At 40.0% G+C, this 22165-nt stretch overlaps 1 protein-coding gene across 1 annotated transcript; it reads left to right on the forward strand.

The window, feature by feature from the left end:
• The first annotated feature begins 27 nt into the window (after positions 1-27).
• On the forward strand, positions 28-20453 carry LOC144958967 (coadhesin-like). Its single transcript, XM_078891267.1, is given in 11 exon segments — positions 28-49; positions 402-599; positions 2749-2910; positions 3859-4020; positions 7556-7717; positions 8767-8928; positions 12472-12633; positions 13019-13189; positions 14106-14197; positions 14200-14266; positions 19945-20453. Coding segments are annotated over 11 exon segments (1731 nt in total). The 3' UTR covers positions 20316-20453.
• Positions 20454-22165: the final 1712 nt, after the last annotated feature.

Here is a 22165-nt window from a genome sequence, read left to right on the forward strand (position 1 = left end):
GCCCTGGTGACACGAGTCAGACCGGGCATGTACAAAGCGCCGTGTCCTAGTAAGTGTTAAATGATAAACGACTGATGGGGTGTTAAATATTATGAACGAAACAGAAAAGAAGAAAAAGTGCGGCTATGTGGTCTTGTCCTCGGTTCGAGCCTAGTTTGGCGCATAGCTGAGTACTTTGAAAAGGCTCTTACTCATTCTCTCACCGTACTCAGGTGTAAAATGAGTAACTAGCCGTTAATAGCGTTGTCTCTGTCGAAAAAAAATGTAATATCGCCTAACAGGCGTCATGTCATATCTCGTTCTACATGGTACGTGTTGCTGTTGGTCAGGGACTCTTTGAGCACGTTTAGTGGATATTGCACTATATTATAAAACTCAAGTTTTTTTTTATTTTATTTTAGTACGCGCAACTATCATTTGCTTTTCAGTGGACGGAGGCTGGGGTACATGGACACCGTGGGTGCCTGCAGTGGGACGTGTGAGGAACGGAAGTCAGTCCAGAGCCAGGAGCTGTGATAGCCCCGCCCCTCAACACGGCGGTACAGATTGCCCTGGTAACACAAGTCAGACCCGGGCATGTACAAAGGCGCCGTGTCCTAGTAAGTGCCATGTGCTTCATAAATAGGGAATGAGATTAGCGGAAGAGTAGCGTCCATTGATTGGAAGTCACGAGCGGAAAAGTTATTAGAGAGAGAACGTCATGTTGGTTATGCGGCATGAGACACTTCACTGAAAGAGAGGCGCATGCGCAAAACCTTTTGACGTTCTCTCTGTAAGGTGACGTCCAATCAAGGGACGCTACTCTTCCGCTAATCTCATTCCCTATAGCCGGATGGCTCTTGATAAAAAATGACATGAAGTCTCTTTGGAGGTTAGCACAATAGAGAGGACTTTATTTTAAAAACATTTCCTTTTATACTCAAAAAGGGAAACAACTATATATAAACGACAAGGGCAATGTACTTACAATAATATCTCTACAACAAATACAGTTAACATAATAGAATAGGGAATGAGATTAGCGGAAGAGTAACGTCCCTTGATTGGACGTCACCGGCGGAGAAGTTATTTGTAAACAAACCAACTACAAGCCAAGCGCTCCAAATACAAAATATATCATTCATATTTCTGTACAAAAATGCATAACGTTGATTATGATATGCATATATGTATAGAAATATGAATAATATATTTTGTATTTGGACCGCTTGGCTTGTATTTGATTTGTTTACAAATAACTTTTCCGCCGGTGACGTCCAATCAAGGGACGCTACTCTTCCGCTAATCTTATTCCCAATAGGGTCTAATAAGGGGACATAATTCATGACAAACTAACTCAATGAAAATATTAAATGATTATCTTCCTTTGATCATCCACATAATAATTATATAAAGTATAATAAATAAAAGTCAATCATTACAGTAAGTGTTAAATGATAAACGACTGATGGGGTGTTAATTCTTTCCTTACCAAAATGGTAGCCTTAACTCGCAAAAAAATTGATTTTTTTAAACTCAAACATGTAGTAGTAGCGTATGGCTACACCTCCAAATTTATTTCGTCAACCCAGCTTCTAAAGTCTTCCTCCGCCCTAAGGACAGTTTCGTAGCCACCTTCAAGTTTAGTGACTGGACAGTGGAGGACGATGTGATCGCTGGTCTCTGGGGCTGCCTGGCATTTCTGGCAGGTATCACTTGTATCGAAGTTTCCATCTGCACATATTTGATGCAGTTCTGCCATGTCCGGTTAAGAGGCGATTTGAGGAATTCCAGTTTTTCCTGGCGTTATTGAATGCAGACAACACAAACATACAAGCTCTCTACAAAACAACTTTATATTTTTATTAATATAACAAAGATCATTCTTCAAAGATTGCGATGTACAAAACAAATCTGAATAAGAAAAATGTATAGATAGTATGCGCTAGGCTAAGAAGTTCACAAAATTGCCATCCGGAAGTATAATCGACCAACACATAAAATTGTGTGTAACTTCAAACGTTTATAGTATGCTTAATACAGTTTAGTGAGAATTACTCGTAAACGCGGATGGCAATAAAAAAAAAACAATAACAAAGACTGAAGTGACGTCAACTTCATTCTATCTATATTGTATTGTAAGCAAAAAAAGCTCAAGAAAAATGACGTCATGTCAAGTCCTACATGTTTAATGTTGCTGTTGACCAGGGACCCCTTGTAAATCGCTTTGAGATCATTTAGTGGATATTACGCTATATAAAAGCTTTTAAAAAAAGCAAAAAAAGCTCAAGAAAAATGAGTGAGTGGGCGATTTTTGATGACCTGAAAACACCTAATATTTGCAGGTCTGATAACGAAACGCACTTATGGACTTATGAACTTAACCTGAAGATCCTGTTACTTCATCATCAAAATCATCAACATCATCATCACCAATGCTCTCTCCCTCTCTCAGTATCTCTCACTCTCTCTCTCTTCTTTCTTTCTCTCTCTCTCTCTCCCTCTCTCTCTCTCTCTCTCTCTCTCTCCGCGTTACGTCTACCTACTTTTCTTTCTCTCTCTATCTCTCTCTATCTCTCTCTGTCTATCTCTCTCTCTCTCGCTCTCTCTCTCTCTCTCTCTCTATCTCTCTCTCTCCCTCTCTCTCTCTCTCTCTCTCTCTCTCTCTCCGCGTTACGTCTACCTACTTTCCTTTCACAACTTACCTTGTAAATATGAACAAGTTGCTACCGACACTATCCAAATTTAAACATTCACTTTAATCTACAGTTGACGGAAACTGGGCAGCATGGAGCGCCTGCAGTGCGACTTGTGGAACCGGAAATCAGTCCAGAGCCAGGAGCTGTGATAGCCCCGCCCCTGAACACGGCGGTACAGATTGCCCTGGTGACACAAGTCAGACCCGGGCATGTACAAAGGCGCCGTGTCCTAGTAAGTGTTAAATGATAAACGACTGATGGGGTGTTCTTTCCTTACCAAAATGGTAGCCTTAACTAGCTCGGGGCATAGTTGGATCCTTTGAAAAGGCTCTTTAACTCACATTTTCTCACTGTGCTCATGTGTAAATGAGTATCTGGCCGTTAACAGCGTTGTCTGTCAAAAAATTGTAATATCGCCTAACAGACGTCATGTCACGTCCTACATGTTTAATGTTGCTGTTGACCAGGGACCCCTTGTAAATCGCTTTGAGATCATTTAGTGGATATTACGCTATATAAAAGCTTTTAAAAAAAGCAAAAAAAGCTCAAGAAAAATGAGTGAGTGGGCGATTTTTGATGACCTGAAAACACCTAATATTTGCAGGTCTGATAACGAAACGCACTTATGGACTTATGAACTTAACCTGAAGATCCTGTTACCTCATCATCAAAATCATCAACATCATCATCACCAATGCTCTCTCCCTCTCTCAGTATTTCTCTCTCTCTCTCTCTCTCTCTCTCTCTCTCTCTCTCTCTCTCTCTCTCCCCGTTACGTCTACCTACTTTCCTTTCACAACTTACCTTGTAAACAAGAACAAGTTGCTACCGACACTGTCCAAATTGGATTCAATAGTCTGATGTCACGCGCCCGGCAACGGCGGCCATCTTGGTTCTAAACAAAGAAAATCATTACTTTTTATTCTTCATGCTGCCTAGAACTTTTCATTCCCTTTTCATATGCCTTGTGATCAGAATGTGTAAAAGTCAATACATGATCAAATTGATAGGGTTTTTTTCCTCTGGATACGCGTTTAAGCTCGCCGGGGAAATATTTCATACGGCGTCAGCCATTGTTCCGATAGTTTAGAGCCAGTGTTACTAAGTTACCATACGTCATTAGGAAGGAAGAGACAGTACGACTGTTGAAGACTATTTAAACATTCACTTTAATCTACAGTTGACGGAAACTGGGCAGCATGGAGCGCCTGCAGTGCGACGTGTGGGACCGGAAGTCAGTCCAGAGCCAGGAGCTGTGTTAGCCCCGCCCCTCAACACGGCGGTACGGATTGCCCTGGTGACACAAGTCAGACCCGGGCATGTACAAAGGCGCCGTGTCCTAGTAAGTGCCATGTGCTTCATAAATAGGGAATGAGATTAGCGGAATAGTAGCGTCCATTGATTGGAAGTCACGAGCGGAAAAGTTATTAGAGAGAGAACGTCATGTTGGTTATGCGGCATGAGACACTTCACTGAAAGAGAGGCGCATGCGCAAAACCATTTGACGTTCTCTCTGTAAGGTGACGTCCAATCAAGGGACGCTACTCTTCCGCTAATCTCATTCCCTATAGCCGGATGCTTGTTGATAAAAAATGACATGAAGTCTCTTAGGAAGTTAGCACATTAGAGAGGACTTTATTTTAAAAACATTTCCTTTTATACTCAAAAAGGGAAACAACCATAAACTACAAGGGCAATGTACTAAAAACAATAATATATACAACAAATACAATTAACATATAAGAGAATAGGGTCTAATACTTACTTACTTCCAGTGTCATCTCATGGGTTGAGGTCGACTTGAAATGACACGCCAATCTTCCCTGTTGACGGCTTGCTGACTGCATTCGGCTGCCGACAATCTGTCCATGTCCTCACATCATCTATCCAAGTTCTTGCTGGCCTGCCTCTTCCTCTTTTCCCCTCAACTCTACCCTCAAGAATGTCCTCGTTGACAGTTTGATGGCGTCTTAGGTGTCCAAAATACCTTAGTTTTCTTGTTTTTATTACTTTCATTAGGGTCGGTCTGATATCAAGGATGTCACAGACTTCTTGATTTGTTTTCTTTTCTTTCCAACTGATTTTTCCAAGGCGACGGAAAGTCCACATTTCAAAGGCCTCAATTCTTTTCTCTATTTGTTTGTTCAAGGTCCATGTTTCTGAGCCGTAGAGAAGTGCTGAGTGGACATAACATTTGAGTATTCTTATTCTCGTTTTCATCTGCGTTTGTTGCGAAGTTAAAATGCTATTCAGTTGGCTGAACCTCGACTTAGCTATAGCAATCCTGTTTTTCACTTCCAGCTCATTCTTTCCGTTGTTGGTCATTGTCTGTCCAAGATATTTAAAAGAATCTACTTGTTCGATGTTTTGATTATTAATTTGGACATTTGCGATTTTTTCAGGCTTCTTTGACATGACCATTACCTTCATCTTTTGAACATTCATCTCTAGACCCTTTGCTGTACTGTTCAGGTTTACTTGATTTGCAAGGATCTGTAGATTTGTCTCGTTCGATGCCAACAATACTGTATCATCTGCATATTATTTATCCTCCTACCTCCAATAACAATACCTGGAATGTGCTCGGTTTTACGGAAGATAAACTCTGTGTACAGGTTAAATAGATATGGAGAGAGGATACGTCCTTGACGAACTCCTCTTTTAATTGACGTGAAAGGTGACAGATCGCCCTGAATCCTAATGGCTGCTTTTTGATGCCAATATAGATTTGTGATTAGCCGTATATTTTGCCATCAATGCCTGCCTTTTCCAGACATGTCATTAATTCTCCATGCTGTACCCTATCAAATGCTTTTGCGTAATCGATAAAGCATGCTTAGATTTCTTTTTGATGATCAAGGTATTTTTGTGTGATATTATTTAAACAGAAAATTGCTTCTCTTGTCCCATTATTTTTTCTAAAGCCAAACTGTACATCGCCAACTTCATTATCGATGGTAGACCTGATTCTTTCTAGGATGATCTTCAATAATAATTTAGTTACATGGGGCATCAGACTTATTGTGCGGAAATCATTGCAAGTTGTCGCCTTTGGTTTTTTCGGTAGCGTGATGTAAACCGATTTGGCAAGTTCGTCTGGAGTATAGCCTGTATTGTAAATACTATTAAAGAGATCTGTTAGTTTCACAATTGAGAATTCTTTCAAAATTTTTAGCATTTCTGTTACAATGCCATCTTCACTCTCAGCCTTGCCATCTTTCATATTTTTCAATGCATTTTCTATCTCACATGCGAGTATTGGAGGACCGTCAGTGTTGCTTGGCAAAGGTATTTGGGGCCTGTCATCATCAAATAACCCGCCAATGTATTGACACCATCTTTCCTTTATATCCTCTTTCTCAAATAATAAGGGTCTGATAAGGGGACATAATTCATGACAAACTAACTCAATGAAAATATTAAATGATTATCTTCCTTTGATCATCCACATAATAATTATATAAAGTATAATAAATAAAAGTCAATCATTACAGTAAGTGTTAAATAATAAACGACTGATGGGGTGTTAATTCTTTCCTTACCAAAATGGTATGCTCAACTAGCAAAAAAAAATAGATTTTTAAAAATCAAACATGTAGTAGTAGCGTATGGCTACACCTCCAAATTTATTTCGTCAACCCAGCTTCTAAAGTCTTCCTCCGCCCTATTGACGGTTTCGTAGCCACCTTCAAGTTTAGTGACTGGACAGTGGAGGACGATGTGATCGCTGGTCTCTGGGGCTGCCTGACATTTCTGGCAGGTATCACTTGTATCGAAGTTTCCATCTGCACATATTTGATCCAGTTCTGCCATGTCCAGTTAAGAGGCGATTTGAGGAGTCCAGTTTTTCCTGGCGTTATTGAATGCAGACAACACAAACATACAAGCTCTCTACAAAACAACTTTATATCTTTATTAATAAAATAAAGATCATTCTTCAAAGTTTGCGATGCACAAAACAAATCTGAATAAGAAAAATGTATAGATAGTATGCGCTAGGCTAAGAAGTTCACAAAATTGCCATCCGGAAGTATAATCGACCAACACATAAAATTGTGTGTAACTTCAAACGTTTATAGTATGCTTAATACAGTTTAGTGAGAATTACTCGTAAACGCGGATGGCAATAAAAAAAAACAATAACAAAGACTGAAGTGACGTCAACTTCATTCTATCTATATTGTATTGTAAGCAAAAAAAGCTCAAGAAAAATGACGTCATGTCAAGTCCTACATGTTTAATGTTGCTGTTGACCAGGGACCCCTTGTAAATCGCTTTGAGAACATTTAGTGGATATTACGCTATATAAAAGCTTTTAAAAAAAGCAAAAAAAGCTCAAGAAAAATGAGTGAGTGGGCGATTTTTGATGACCTGAAAACACCTAATATTTGCAGGTGTGATTAAGAAACGCACTTATGGACTTATGAACTTAACCTGAAGATCCTGTTACTTCATCATCAAAATCATCAACATCATCATCACCAATGCTCTCTCCCTCTCTCAGTATCTCTCACTCTCTCTCTCTTCTTTCTTTCTCTCTCTCTCTCTCTCTCTCTCTCCGCATTACGTCTACCTACTTTTCTTTTTTTCTCTCTCTCTCTCTCCCTCTCTCTCTCTCTCTCTCTCTCTCTCTCTCTCCGCGTTACGTCTACCTACTTTTCTTTCTCTCTCTATCTCTCTCTATCTCTCTCTGTCTATCTCTCTCTCTCTCGCTCTCTCTCTCTATCTCTCTCTCCCTCTCTCTCTCTCTCTCTCTCTCTCTCTCTCTCTCTCTCTCCGCGTTACGTCTACCTACTTTCCTTTAACAACTTACCTTGTAAATAAGAACAAATTGCTACCGACACTATCCAAATTTAAACATTCACTTTAATCTACAGTTGACGGAAACTGGGCAGCATGGAGCGCCTGCAGTGGGACTTGTGGAACCGGAAGTCAGTCCAGAGCCAGGAGCTGTGATAGCCCCGCCCCTGAACACGGCGGTACAGATTGCCCTGGTGACACAAGTCAGACCCGGGCATGTACAAAGGCGCCGTGTCCTAGTAAGTGTTAAATGATAAACGACTGATGGGGTGTTCTTTCCTTACCAAAATGGTAGCCTTAACTAGCTCGGGGCATAGTTGGATCCTTTGAAAAGGCTCTTTACTCACATTTTCTCACTGTGCTCATGTGTAAATGAGTATCTGGCCGTTAACAGCGTTGTCTGTCAAAAAATTGTAATATCGCCTAACAGACGTCATGTCACGTCCTACATGTTTAATGTTGCTGTTGACCAGGGACCCCTTGTAAATCGCTTTGAGATCATTTAGTGGATATTACGCTATATAAAAGCTTTAAAAAAAAGCAAAAAAAGCTCAAGAAAAATGAGTGAGTGGGCGATTTTTGATGACCTGAAAACACCTAATATTTGCAGGTCTGATAAAGAAACACACTTATGGACTTATGAACTTAACCTGAAGATCCTGTTACTTCATCATCAAAATCATCAACATCATCATCACCAATGCTCTCTCCCTCTCTCAGTATCTCTCACTCTCTCTCTCTCTCTTCTTTCTTTCTCTCTCTCTCTCTCTCTCTCTCTCTCCGCATTACGTCTACTTACTTTTCTTTTTCTCTCTCTCTCTCTCTCCCCCTCTCTCTCTCTCTCTCTCTCTCTCTCTCTCTCTCTCTCTCTCTCTCCGCGTTACGTCTACCTACTTTCCTTTCACAACTTACCTTGTAAACAAGAACAAGTTGCTACCGACACTGTCCAAATTGGATTCAATAGTCTGATGTCACGCGCCCGGCAACGGCGGCCATCTTGGTTCTAAACAAAGAAAATCATTACTTTTTATTCTTCATGCTGCCTAGAACTTTTCATTCCCTTTTCATATGCCTTGTGATCAGAATGTGTAAAAGTCAATACATGATCAAATTGATGGGGTTTTTTTCCTCTGGATACGCGTTTAAGCTCGCCGGGGAAATATTTCATACGGCGTCAGCCATTGTTCCGATAGTTTAGAGCCAGTGTTACTAAGTTACCATACGTCATTAGGAAGGAAGTGACAGTACGACTGTTGAAGACTATTTAAACATTCACTTTAATCTACAGTTGACGGAAACTGGGCAGCATGGAGCGCCTGCAGTGCGACGTGTGGGACCGGAAGTCAGTCCAGAGCAAGGAGCTGTGTTAGCCCCGCCCCTCAACACGGCGGTACAGATTGCCCTGGTAACACAAGTCAGACCCGGGCATGTACAAAGGCGCCGTGTCCTAGTAAGTGCCATGTGCTCCATAAATAGGGAATGAGATTAGCGGAATAGTAGCGTCCATTGATTGGAAGTCACGAGCGGAAAAGTTATTAGAGAGAGAACGTCATGTTGGTTATGCGGCATGAGACACTTCACTGAAAGAGAGGCGCATGCGCAAAACCATTTAACGTTCTCTCTGTAAGGTGACGTCCAATCAAGGGACGCTACTCTTCCGCTAATCTCATTCCCTATAGCCGGATGCTTGTTGATAAAAAATGACATGAAGTCTCTTAGGAAGTTAGCACATTAGAGAGGAGAGGACTTTATTTTAAAAACATTTCCTTTTATACTCAAAAAGGGAAACAACCATAAACTACAAGGGCAATGTACTAAAAACAATAATATATACAACAAATACAATTAACATATAAGAGAATAGGGTCTAATACTTACTTACTTCCAGTGTCATCTCATGGGTTGAGGTCGACTTGAAATGACACGCCAATCTTCCCTGTTGACGGCTTGCTGACTGCATTCGGCTGCCGACAATCCTGTCCATGTCCTCACATCATCTATCCAAGTTCTTGCTGGCCTGCCTCTTCCTCTTTTCCCTCAACTCTACCCTCAAGAATGTCCTCGTTGACAGTTTGATGGCGTCTTAGGTGTCCAAAATACCTTAGTTTTCTTGTTTTTATTACTTTCATTAGGGTCGGTCTGATATCAAGGTTGTCACAGACTTCTTGATTTGTTTTCTTTTCTTTCCAACTGATTTTTCCAAGGCGACGGAAAGTCCACATTTCAAAGGCCTCAATTCTTTTCTCTATTTGTTTGTTCAAGGTCCATGTTTCTGAGCCGTAGAGAAGTGCTGAGTGGACATAACATTTGAGTATTCTTATTCTCGTTTTCATCTGCGTTTGTTGCGAAGTTAAAATGCTATTCAGTTGGCTGAACCTCGACTTAGCTATAGCAATCCTGTTTTTCACTTCCAGCTCATTCTTTCCGTTGTTGGTCATTGTCTGTCCAAGATATTTAAAAGAATCTACTTGTTCGATGTTTTGATTATTAATTTGGACATTTGCGATTTTTTCAGGCTTCTTTGACATGACCATTACCTTCATCTTTTGAACATTCATCTCTAGACCCTTTGCTGTACTGTTCAGGTTTACTTGATTTGCAAGGATCTGTAGATTTGTCTCGTTCGATGCCAACAATACTGTATCATCTGCATATTATTTATCCTCCTACCTCCAATAACAATACCTGGAATGTGCTCGGTTTTACGGAAGATAAACTCTGTGTACAGGTTAAATAGATATGGAGAGAGGATACGTCCTTGACGAACTCCTCTTTTAATTGGCGTGAAAGGTGACAGATCGACCTGAATCCTGATGGCTGCTTTTTGATGCCAATATAGATTTGTGATTAGCCGTATATTTTTGCCATCAATGCCTGCCGTTTCCAGACATGCCATTAATTCTCCATGCTGTACCCTATCAAATGCTTTTGCGTAATCGATAAAGCATGCTTAGATTTCTTTTTGATGATCAAGGTATTTTTGTGTGATATTATTTAAACAGAAAATTGCTTCTCTTGTCCCATTATTTTTTCTAAAGCCAAACTGTACATCGCCAACTTCATTATCGATGGTAGACCTGATTCTTTCTAGGATGATCTTCAATAATAATTTAGTTACATGGGGCATCAGACTTATTGTGCGGAAATCACTGCAAGTTGTCGCCTTTGGTTTTTTCGGTAGCGTGATGTAAACCGATTTGGCAAGTTCGTCTGGAATATAGCCTGTATTGTAAATACTATTAAAGAGATCTGTTAGTTTCACAATTGAGAATTCTTTCAAAATTTTTAGCATTTCTGTTACAATGCCATCTTCACTCTCAGCCTTGCCATCTTTCATATTTTTCAATGCATTTTCTATCTCACATGCGAGTATTGGAGGACCTTCAGTGTTGCTTGGCAAAGGTATGTGGGGCCTGTCATCATCAAATAACTCGCCAATGTATTGACACCATATTTCCTTTATATCCTCTTTCTCAAATAATAAGGGTCTGATAAGGGGACATAATTCACGACAAACTAACTCAATGAAAATATTAAATGATTATCTTCCTTTGGTCATCCACATAATAATTATATAAAGTATAATAAATAAAAGTCAATCATTACAGTAAGTGTTAAATGATAAACGACTGATGGGGTGTTAATTCTTTCCTTACCAAAATAGTAGCCTTAACTATAAAAAAAAATTGATTTTTTAAAACTCAAACATGTAGCAGTAGCGTATGGCTACACCTCCAAATTTATTTCGTCAACCCAGCTTCTAAAGTCTTCCTCCGCCCTAAGGACAGTTTCGTAGCCACCTTCAAGTTTAGTGACTGGACAGTGGAGGAGATGTGATCGCTGGTCTCTGGGGCTGCCTGACATTTCTGGCAGGTATCACTTGTATCGAAGTTTCCATCTGCACATATTTGATGCAGTTCTGCCATGTCCGGTTAAGAGGCGATTTGAGGAAGTCCAGTTTTTCCTGGCGTTATTGAATGCAGACAACACAAACATACAAGCTCTCTACAAAACAACTTTATATTTTTATTAATATAACAAAGATCATTCTTCAAAGATTGCGATGTACAAAACAAATCTGAATAAGAAAAATGTATAGATAGTATGCGCTAGGCTAAGAAGTTCACAAAATTGCCATCCGGAAGTATAATCGACCAACACATAAAATTGTGTGTAACTTCAAACGTTTATAGTATGCTTAATACAGTTTAGTGAGAATTACTCGTAAACGCGGATGGCAATAAAAAAAAACAATAACAAAGACTGAAGTGACGTCAACTTCATTCTATCTATATTGTATTGTAAGCAAAAAAAGCTCAAGAAAAATGACGTCATGTCAAGTCCTACATGTTTAATGTTGCTGTTGACCAGGGACGCCTTGTAAATCGCTTTGAGATCATTTAGTGGATATTACGCTATATAAAAGCTTTTAAAAAAAGCAAAAAAAGCTCAAGAAAAATGAGTGAGTGGGCGATTTTTGATGACCTGAAAACACCTAATATTTGCAGGTCTGATTAAGAAACGCACTTATGGACTTATGAACTTAACCTGAAGATCCTGTTACTTCATCATCAAAATCATCAACATCATCATCACCAATGCTCTCTCCCTCTCTCAGTATCTCTCACTCTCTCTCTCTTCTTTCTCTCTCTCTCTCTCTCTCTCTCTCTCCGCATTACGTCTACCTACTTTTCTTTTTCTCTCTCTCTCTCTCTCTCTCTCCCTCTCTCTCTCTCTCTCTCTCTCTCTCTCTCTCTCTCTCCGCGTTACGTCTACCTACTTTTCTTTCTCTCTCTATCTCTCTCTATCTCTCTCTGTCTATCTCTCTCTCTCTCTCGCTCTCTCTCTCTATCTCTCTCTCTCCCTCTCTCTCTCTCTCTCTCTCTCTCTCTCCGCGTTACGTCTACCTACTTTCCTTTAACAACTTACCTTGTAAATAAGAACAAATTGCTACCGACACTATCCAAATTTAAACATTCACTTTAATCTACAGTTGACGGAAACTGGGCAGCATGGAGCGCCTGCAGTGCGACGTGTGGGACCGGAAGTCAGTCCAGAGCCAGGAGCTGTGATAGCCCCGCCCCTGAACACCGCGGTACAGATTGCCCTGGTGACACAAGTCAGACCCGGGCATGTACAAAGGCGCCGTGTCCTAGTAAGTGTTAAATGATAAACGACTGATGGGGTGTTAAATATTATGAACGAAAACAGAAAAGAAGAAAAAGTGCGGCTATGTGGTCTTGTCCTCGGTTCGAGCCTAGTTTGGCGCATAGCTGAGTACTTTGAAAAGGCTCTTTACTCATTCTCTCACCGTACTCAGGTGTAAAATGAGTACCTAGCCGTTAATAGCGTTGTCTCTGTCGAAAAAAAAATGTACTGTCGCCTAATAGGCGTCATGTCATATCTCGTTCTACATGGTACGTGTTGCTGTTGGTCAGGGACTCTTTGAGCACGTTTAGTGGATATTGCGCTATATTATAAAAGCTCAAGTTTTTGTTTTATTTTATTTTAGTACAGTGCAACTATTATTTGCTTTTCAGTGGACGGAGGCTGGGGTACATGGACGCCGTGGGGTGCTTGCAGTGGGACGTGTGGAACCGGAAGTCAGTCCAGAGCCAGGAGCTGTGATAGCCCCGCCCCTCAACACGGCGGTACAGATTGCCCTGGTGACACAAGTCAGACCCGTGCGTGTACAAAGGCGCAGTGTCCTAGTAAGTGTCATGTGCTCCATAATAATTATATAAAGTATAGTTGAATCCTTGGAAAAGGCTCTTTACTCACATTTTCTCTCTGTACTCGGGTGTAAATGAGTATCTGGCCGTTAACAGCGTTGTCTGTCAAAAAATTGTAATATCGCCTAACAGACGTCATGTCACGTCCTACATGTTTAATGTTGCTGTTGACCAGGGACCCCTTGTAAATCGCTTTGAGATCATTTAGTGGATATTACGCTATATAAAAGCTTTTAAAAAAAGCAAAAAAAGCTCAAGAAAAATGAGTGAGTGGGCGATTTTTGATGACCTGAAAACACCTAATATTTGCAGGTCTGATAACGAAACGCACTTATGGACTTATGAACTTAACCTGAAGATCCTGTTACTTCATCATCAAATCATCAACATCATCATCATCACCAATGCTCTCTCCCTCTCTCAGTATTTCTCTCTCTCTCTCTCTCTCTCTCTCTCTCTCTCTCTCTCTCTCTCTCTCTCTCTCCGCGTTACGTCTACCTACTTTCCTTTCACAACTTACCTTGTAAACAAGAACAAGTTGCTACCGACACTGTCCAAATTGGATTCAATAGTCTGATGTCACGCGCCCGGCAACGGCGGCCATCTTGGTTCTAAACAAAGAAAATCATTACTTTTTATTCTTCATGCTGCCTAGAACTTTTCATTCCCTTTTCATATGCCTTGTGATCAGAATGTGTAAAAGTCAATACATGATCAAATTGATGGGGTTTTTTTCCTCTGGATACGCGTTTAAGCTCGCCGGGAAATATTTCATACGGCGTCAGCCATTGTTCCGATAGTTTAGAGCCAGTGTTACTAAGTTACCATACGTCATTAGGAAGGAAGTGACAGTACGACTGTTGAAGACTATTTAAACATTCACTTTAATCTACAGTTGACGGAAACTGGGCAGCATGGAGCGCCTGCAGTGCGACGTGTGGGACCGGAAGTCAGTCCAGAGCCAGAGCTGTGTTAGCCCCGCCCCTCAACACGGCGGTACAGATTGCCCTGGTAACACAAGTCAGACCCGGGCATGTACAAAGGCGCCGTGTCCTAGTAAGTGCCATGTGCTCCATAAATAGGGAATGAGATTAGCGGAATAGTAGCGTCCATTGATTGGAAGTCACGAGCGGAAAAGTTATTAGAGAGAGAACGTCATGTTGGTTATGCGACATGAGACACTTCACTGAAAGAGAGGCGCATGCGCAAAACCATTTGACGTTCTCTCTGTAAGGTGACGTCCAATCAAGGGACGCTACTCTTCCGCTAATCTCATTCCCTATAGCCGGATGCTTGTTGATAAAAAATGACATGAAGTCTCTTAGGAAGTTAGCACATTAGAGAGGAGAGGACTTTATTTTAAAAACATTTCCTTTTATACTCAAAAAGGGAAACAACCATAAACTACAAGGGCAATGTACTAAAAACAATAATATATACAACAAATACAATTAACATATAAGAGAATAGGGTCTAATACTTACTTACTTCCAGTGTCATCTCATGGGTTGAGGTCGACTTGAAATGACACGCCAATCTTCCCTGTTGACGGCTTGCTGACTGCATTCGGCTGCCGACAATCCTGTCCATGTCCTCACATCATCTATCCAAGTTCTTGCTGGCCTGCCTCTTCCTCTTTTCCCCTCAACTCTACCCTCAAGAATGTCCTCGTTGACAGTTTGATGGCGTCTTAGGTGTCCAAAATACCTTAGTTTTCTTGTTTTTATTACTTTCATTAGGGTCGGTCTGATATCAAGGATGTCACAGACTTCTTGATTTGTTTTCTTTTCTTTCCAACTGATTTTTCCAAGGCGACGGAAAGTCCACATTTCAAAGGCCTCAATTCTTTTCTCTATTTGTTTGTTCAAGGTCCATGTTTCTGAGCCGTAGAGAAGTGCTGAGTGGACATAACATTTGAGTATTCTTATTCTCGTTTTCATCTGCGTTTGTTGCGAAGTTAAAATGCTATTCAGTTGGCTGAACCTCGACTTAGCTATAGCAATCCTGTTTTTCACTTCCAGCTCATTCTTTCCGTTGTTGGTCATTGTCTGTCCAAGATATTTAAAAGAATCTACTTGTTCGATGTTTTGATTATTAATTTGGACATTTGCGATTTTTTCAGGCTTCTTTGACATGACCATTACCTTCATCTTTTGAACATTCATCTCTAGACCCTTTGCTGTACTGTTCAGGTTTACTTGATTTGCAAGGATCTGTAGATTTGTCTCGTTCGATGCCAACAATACTGTATCATCTGCATATTATTTATCCTCCTACCTCCAATAACAATACCTGGAATGTGCTCGGTTTTACGGAAGATAAACTCTGTGTACAGGTTAAATAGATATGGAGAGAGGATACGTCCTTGACGAACTCCTCTTTTAATTGGCGTGAAAGGTGACAGATCGCCCTGAATCCTAATGGCTGCTTTTTGATGCCAATATAGATTTGTGATTAGCCGTATATTTTTGCCATCAATGCCTGCCTTTTCCAGACATGTCATTAATTCTCCATGCTGTACCCTATCAAATGCTTTTGCGTAATCGATAAAGCATGCTTAGATTTCTTTTTGATGATCAAGGTATTTTTGTGTGATATTATTTAAACAGAAAATTGCTTCTCTTGTCCCATTATTTTTTCTAAAGCCAAACTGTACATCGCCAACTTCATTATCGATGGTAGACCTGATTCTTTCTAGGATGATCTTCAATAATAATTTAGTTACATGGGGCATCAGACTTATTGTGCGGAAATCACTGCAAGTTGTCGCCTTTGGTTTTTTTCGGTAGCGTGATGTAAACCGATTTGGCAAGTTCGTCTGGAGTATAGCCTGTATTGTAAATACTATTAAAGAGATCTGTTAGTTTCACAATTGAGAATTCTTTCAAAATTTTTAGCATTTCTGTTACAATGCCATCTTCACCCTCAGCCTTGCCATCTTTCATATTTTTCAATGCATTTTCTATCTCACATGCGAGTATTGGAGGACCGTCAGTTTTGCTTGGCAAAGGTATTTGGGGCCTGTCATCATCAAATAACTCGCCAATGTATTGACACCATATTTCCTTTATATCCTCTTTCTCAAATAATAAGGGTCTAATAAGGGGACATAATTCATGACAAACTAACTCAATGAAAATATTAAATGATTATCTTCCTTTGATCATCCACATAATAATTATATAAAGTATAATAAATAAAAGTCAATCATTACAGTAAGTGTTAAATGATAAACGACTGATGGGGTGTTAATTCTTTCCTTACCAAAATAGTAGCCTTAACTCGCAAAAAAATTGATTTTTTAAAACTCAAACATGTAGCAGTAGCGTATGGCTACACCTCCAAATTTATTTCGTCAACCTAGCTTCTAAAGTCTTCCTCCGCCCTATTGACGGTTTCGTAGCCACCTTCAGGTATAGTGACTGGACAGTGGAGGACGATGTGATCGCTGGTCTCTGGGGCTGCCTGACATTTCTGGCAGGTATCACTTGTATCGAAGTTTCCATCTGCACATATTTGATCCAGTTCTGCCATGTCCGGTTAAGAGGCGATTTGAGGACGTCCAGTATTTCCTGGCGTTATTGAATGCAGACAACACAAACATACAAGCTCTCTACAAATCAACTTTATATTTTTATTAATAAAATAAAGATCATTCTTCAAAGTTTGCGATGCACAAAACAAATCTGAATAAGGCAATTTGTATATTGCATCGTAACAAATGTGACGATTTTGCTGCAGATGGTAAGGAGAGGGTTAAATATTATGAACGAAAACAGAAAAGAAGAGAAAGTACGGCTAGTGGTATGACACTCACTTTCGGATCGGAAGGTCCTGGGTTCGAGCCTCCCGCTCGGCGCATAGTTGAGTCCTTGGAAAAGACTCTTTACTCACATTCTCTTACCGTACTCGGGTGTAAAATGAGTACCTAGCCGTTAACAGCGTTGTCTCTGTCGAAAAAAAAATGTACTGTCGCCTTCTTCTTCTTCTTCGTTCCCGTCACGTCACATGGTCAGTCCGGTCTGGTGAATGAAGCCCACAGTCGTCCTCACTGCCGTACAGCTTCTTTGAGTATGGGGTTGGTTCCTTCTCAACTGGTTGTACCTTGGACATTCCATTAGGACATGATGTCCATTTTCATTTTCAAGTCCGCAGTCACATTTTCCAGAGGCACCTGCTCTGGACATCCTCCACATATGTTCCTTTAACTGGTTGTGTCCAGTTCTCAGTCTGAAGATGATGACCTGTTCCTTTCTGTTGAGCACCTTGATTGGGTCATTCATGTTGTATTCTGGGTGCTTCTCTCTCCATCTCTGAGACTGAATGAATTTGGCCATTTTGTTAATTTCTCCTGTTGAGTACATTGGGGAGGGTTGCTGCATGCGACTGCCTGCCTTTGCCAGTTGGTCAGCGATCTGATTTCCAAGTATCCCACAGTGTGCTGGAATCCACTGCAGTACAATGTTGGTAAACTTGCTTAGCTTCATGAGGTCTTCCACCAAGGCGTCTATATCATCCGCAAAGGACATCATTATATCCTCCAGAATTTTCTTAGCATCTGTTAAAATCACTATGTGTCTTGGCTTTTCATTTTCTGAGAGGATTTGCTTAACAGCTTCATGGATTGCATCTGCCTCTGACTTGTAGATTGAAGTGCGAGTACCAGTCGGTTTGCTGATCTCCTTTTGTTGACCATTTGTGTACTCGATGTGCACTCCCAGGCCCCCGCACGTGTGTTCTTTATTGCATGAACCATCTGTATAGATTCTTGTCCATTTTTTTTCAGGGTAGTTTTGATCTATGCACTTCTGTACAGACTTCTTGATTTCTTTGCCGTGTTTTTGTTTTGTTGAAATGTCACCAACGGAAGTCTTGATTTTCAAGTGATTTTGCCTTTTCCAAATTGGTACTCTGATATTTGCTTTGCGTTTTTGGGTCATTATTTCGTCAAGTTCGTGATCTTTTTCAATTTGCTTGGCTCTTTCAATAAAGTGTGATCTTTTCAGCCTCCTAGTTTTCTTTTGTTGCGCTCTAGCGTGAAGAGGCTGATCTGTCATTGTTTTCACGTCTGTGTATTGTTTCAAAATTTTTTATTCCCTTCTTTCTGATAGAGATGTAAGTCCTGTTATGGTTTCCATTGCATGAATCGGTGTCGATTTCATTCCTCCACTTATTATCCTCATGTTGCTGTTTTGCACTTTGTCCAGTTTTTCCATTTGAGTTTTGGAGCAGTTTCCCCATGCAGATATCCCGTATTCTAGCGCTGGTCTCACATATCCTGTGTAAGTTTGTTTCAGTATATCGGAGCTAGCTCCCAAGTTGTTCCAGCTAGTTTTTTCAAGAGTTGTGTTCGCTTTACCCCAACTTTCTGACTGTTGCTGATTTGATTTTTCCATGTTAGTCTTGGGTCAAAATGGACTCCTAGGTATTTTGGTGCGTCGTCTTTTTCCAATTCATGGTCTTCAATACGTAGCTTTGCTTTTTCATCTTTTGGGGAGAGGCTAAATATTGTGAACTTTGTCTTCACTGCATTTATTTTCATCGCCCAGTTGTCAGTCCATTCTTTGATATTATCCAGTGTGATTTGCATCCTGTGTTGTGCCTTGATTAAGTTTTGGTCAGAGCTAATCAGAGCTAGGTCATCTGCGTACATCGACATTTTCACACCTCGACATAGTGTTTCTCTTATATCATTTACATAGAGAAGAAATAGTGTAGGTGATAGTACTCCACCTTGTGGGACTCGATGTTTTAGTTTTGCTTCTCTACTTTGTGACCTTGTGTTGTTACTCTTGCCTTTCTTGTTTTAGGTAGTTTTGTATCCAGTTGAGCATGTTATGGGATACTTTTGATTTTTGTAGTTTATATACCAGACCTTTTTTCCACACTTTGTCGAATGCTTTTTCAAAGTCCACCCATACCACAATTTTTTTCTTTCCATCCTGAAACGAGTCTTCTATTTCTTGGGATATGTAGGTTACTTGATTTTCAGTACTCCTGTGTCTTCTGAAACCAGCTTGTTCATTTATAAGCACATTATAGTTTTCAAGATACCACATCAGTCTGGAGTTGATAATTCTTTCTATCAGCTTGCACATGCAGCTTGTAAGACTTATAGGTCGGTAATTTGCGGCTTAATTTGCTTGTTTTCCTTCTTTCTTAATTGGGACAATAAAAGCCTTTTCCTATATATCTGGTATTTTACCAGTTTTCCAAGTGCTGTTGTAGAGTTGTAATAGCTTCTTTTTCGCTGTCTTTCCAAGATGGATAAGCATCTCATTTGTTACTTCGTCTGGGCCTGGCGATTTCTTTGTTTTTAACACTTTGAGAGAGCTTTCTAGTTCTTCCATAGTTAGCTTCTTTGTCATTACTTCATCTATGGCTTCCTTAAGTTCCTTTTTTTGTTTTCTGCATTCTTTTCTAACTCTTTTCTTCAATTCTTTTTCTATTGTGTTGTCACTAATTTTTTTGAACTGCTCCATGAATAGGTCTGCAGCTTGTTGTGGACTGACAAGTTCTCCTTCTAATAGGCGCCATGTCATATCTCGTTCTACATGGTACGTGTTGCTGTTGGTCAGGGACTCTTTGAGCACGTTTAGTGGATATTGCGCTATATTATAAAAGCTCAAGTTTTTGTTTTATTTTATTTTAGTACAGTGCAACTATCATTCTTCTTCTTCTTCTTCTTTTTGTGGTAACCTCCCATATCGTCGAGATAAATCCACAGTTTGCAGGGTTTTTACATTGTAAATTTGTTAACACCCAATGTGCAACTATTATTTTCTTTTCAGTGGACGGAGGCTGGGGGATGTGGACACCATGGGGTGCTTGCAGTGGGACGTGTGGAACTGGCTCCATGGAAAGGACCCGGTCATGTGACAGGCCGATAACTCAACATCTGGGAGCACCGTGCCCTGGCAGTTCATCGGAGATCGCTTCGTGCCCGCTGGCAGCTCATTGTCCAAATGACGTCACGACTTCTCGAACGTATTATTTCTCTTTCAAGGGTGGAGTAGGCGATGACGAGCCAGGGCAGTTCGAGTGCCAGACTGGTGGTATCCAATGTGGCAGAATCTACCAAGAAGAAGAATTATTGCGACTGTGAGGCGCACTGCTCCGAGGGCAGTGGCGAAACCATGCACAACGCTAGCTAGCTATATAGCTGATCTGGTTGACGGCACCAATGGAACTGATAAGTAAATTTAATATTATTGTGTAAAATAATGTGGCGGGGGAACCGAGTTTTCTGGTCAAAATTTTTTAATGTGTATTTTTAAAATTATTTTTTTGTTGTTTGTTTTGTTTTGTTTGTTTGTTTGTTTTGTTTTGTTTTGTTTTGTTTTTGTTTGTTTTTTTTTGGGGGGGGGAGGGGGGGGGAGATCAAAATTTGACACAATAAATGTCTGACTCATCTTCATTTTATTTTTTTCCAACCTGTTGAGTACTGCGCTGGGAAAACCCTATAGATAGAATGACGTTGACGTCACTCAGGTCTTTGTTATTGTTCTTTTTTGCCATCCATGTTTATGAGTAATTCACACTAAATTGTATTAACCAGACTATAAACGTTCGAGATTACACAGAGTTATTATTGTGTGTTGGTCCGTTATACTTCCGGATGGCAATGTTGTGAGTTTCTTAGCCAAGCGCAGAGCATCTATAAATGTGATTTAACCGCACCGTAAAAAAAAAACTCGTATTTAAAAATTTGGCCAGAAAACTCGTCCTTCAAATATAAATAAATATCAATCGATTTAAATGACCCTCATCTTGGCAAAAACTCTCAAACCTAACCTGGGACTTATAGAAGTCCCAAGTTTGAGAATTTTTGTCAAGATGAGGGTCATTCAAATCGACTGATATTTGATGGACCACTTTTCTGGACAATTGTTGTTTAAAATACGAGTTTTTTTGTTGTTGTTTTTTTTTTCACAGTGCAGCATTTAACTGGTTAATTTATTCATCTCCAAGGAGAAAATGGGAGCGATCTATAGATAGTTTGAAGATGACGTCACTCATGTCTTTGTTATTATTTTTTGCCATCCGCGTTTATGAGTAATGCTCACTGAACTGTATTAACCTGACTATAAACGTTCACGGATAAACAGTTTTGTGTGTTGGTTCGTTATACTTCCGGATGGCAATGTTGTGAGCTTCTTAGCCAAGCGCATTCTATATATATTCATGTTTTCGTAAAACCAGGTCATCAATCACATGATTTGTTGCTCTCCAACAATTGGATATTTCTTAACAAATGTAAACACGCTGCTTTGTTTACAAATGTTATAAACATTCTCATGTGCCAAGCAAGCCGAATCAAATGACCAATCGTGATGTTAGATATTTAAAAAGCTGTGAACACTTTTCACTAAGTGGGTCACTTTGAGCACACTTTGCAATGTGACCAATGACCTCGAGCACATGGAAAGTTAATATTATAGATCATGCCCATTGTCTCTATGGTATATTCCAAGGGAAGACTGGAATAATCCAGGCGTCAGCCGCAGTGCAGCGCCGCAAATTGAGCTAGAGCGAGGTGACTTACTCGAGGTTTGTATGTTTGTTTGTTTTAATATGCTGGACTCAATGACCGCGCTGTTTTTTGTTTGTTTTTCTGTTTTTTTAAATATGCTGGAGTCAGTGACAAAGCTGTGTTTTTTTTGTTTTTTTGTTTGTTTGTTTTTCTCAATATGATGGAGTCGATGACTGTGCTGTGTGTGTGTTTTTTTTTTTGTTTTTTGTTGTTGTTATTTTTGTTTTTGTAACAAACGAAAGCTTTATTCTTTTAATAAATCCAGCCATAGAAGTGATTAGCTCTCACCATACCTCACCAAATTATCTCTGACAGACTAAACGTAAATGTGACTACATAATATTAGTTTACATTTAATATGTTGTTGTTATGGTTACGGTTGGTTTTGGCAGGCAAAACTGGTGATTTATTTATCTAAACAG

The sequence above is a fragment of the Berghia stephanieae genome, chromosome 13 (assembly GCF_034508935.2).
Source record: "Berghia stephanieae isolate SIO BIC M18660-M18661 chromosome 13, UCSD_Bste_1.3, whole genome shotgun sequence".
NCBI classification, from domain to species: Eukaryota; Metazoa; Mollusca; class Gastropoda; order Nudibranchia; family Aeolidiidae; genus Berghia; species Berghia stephanieae.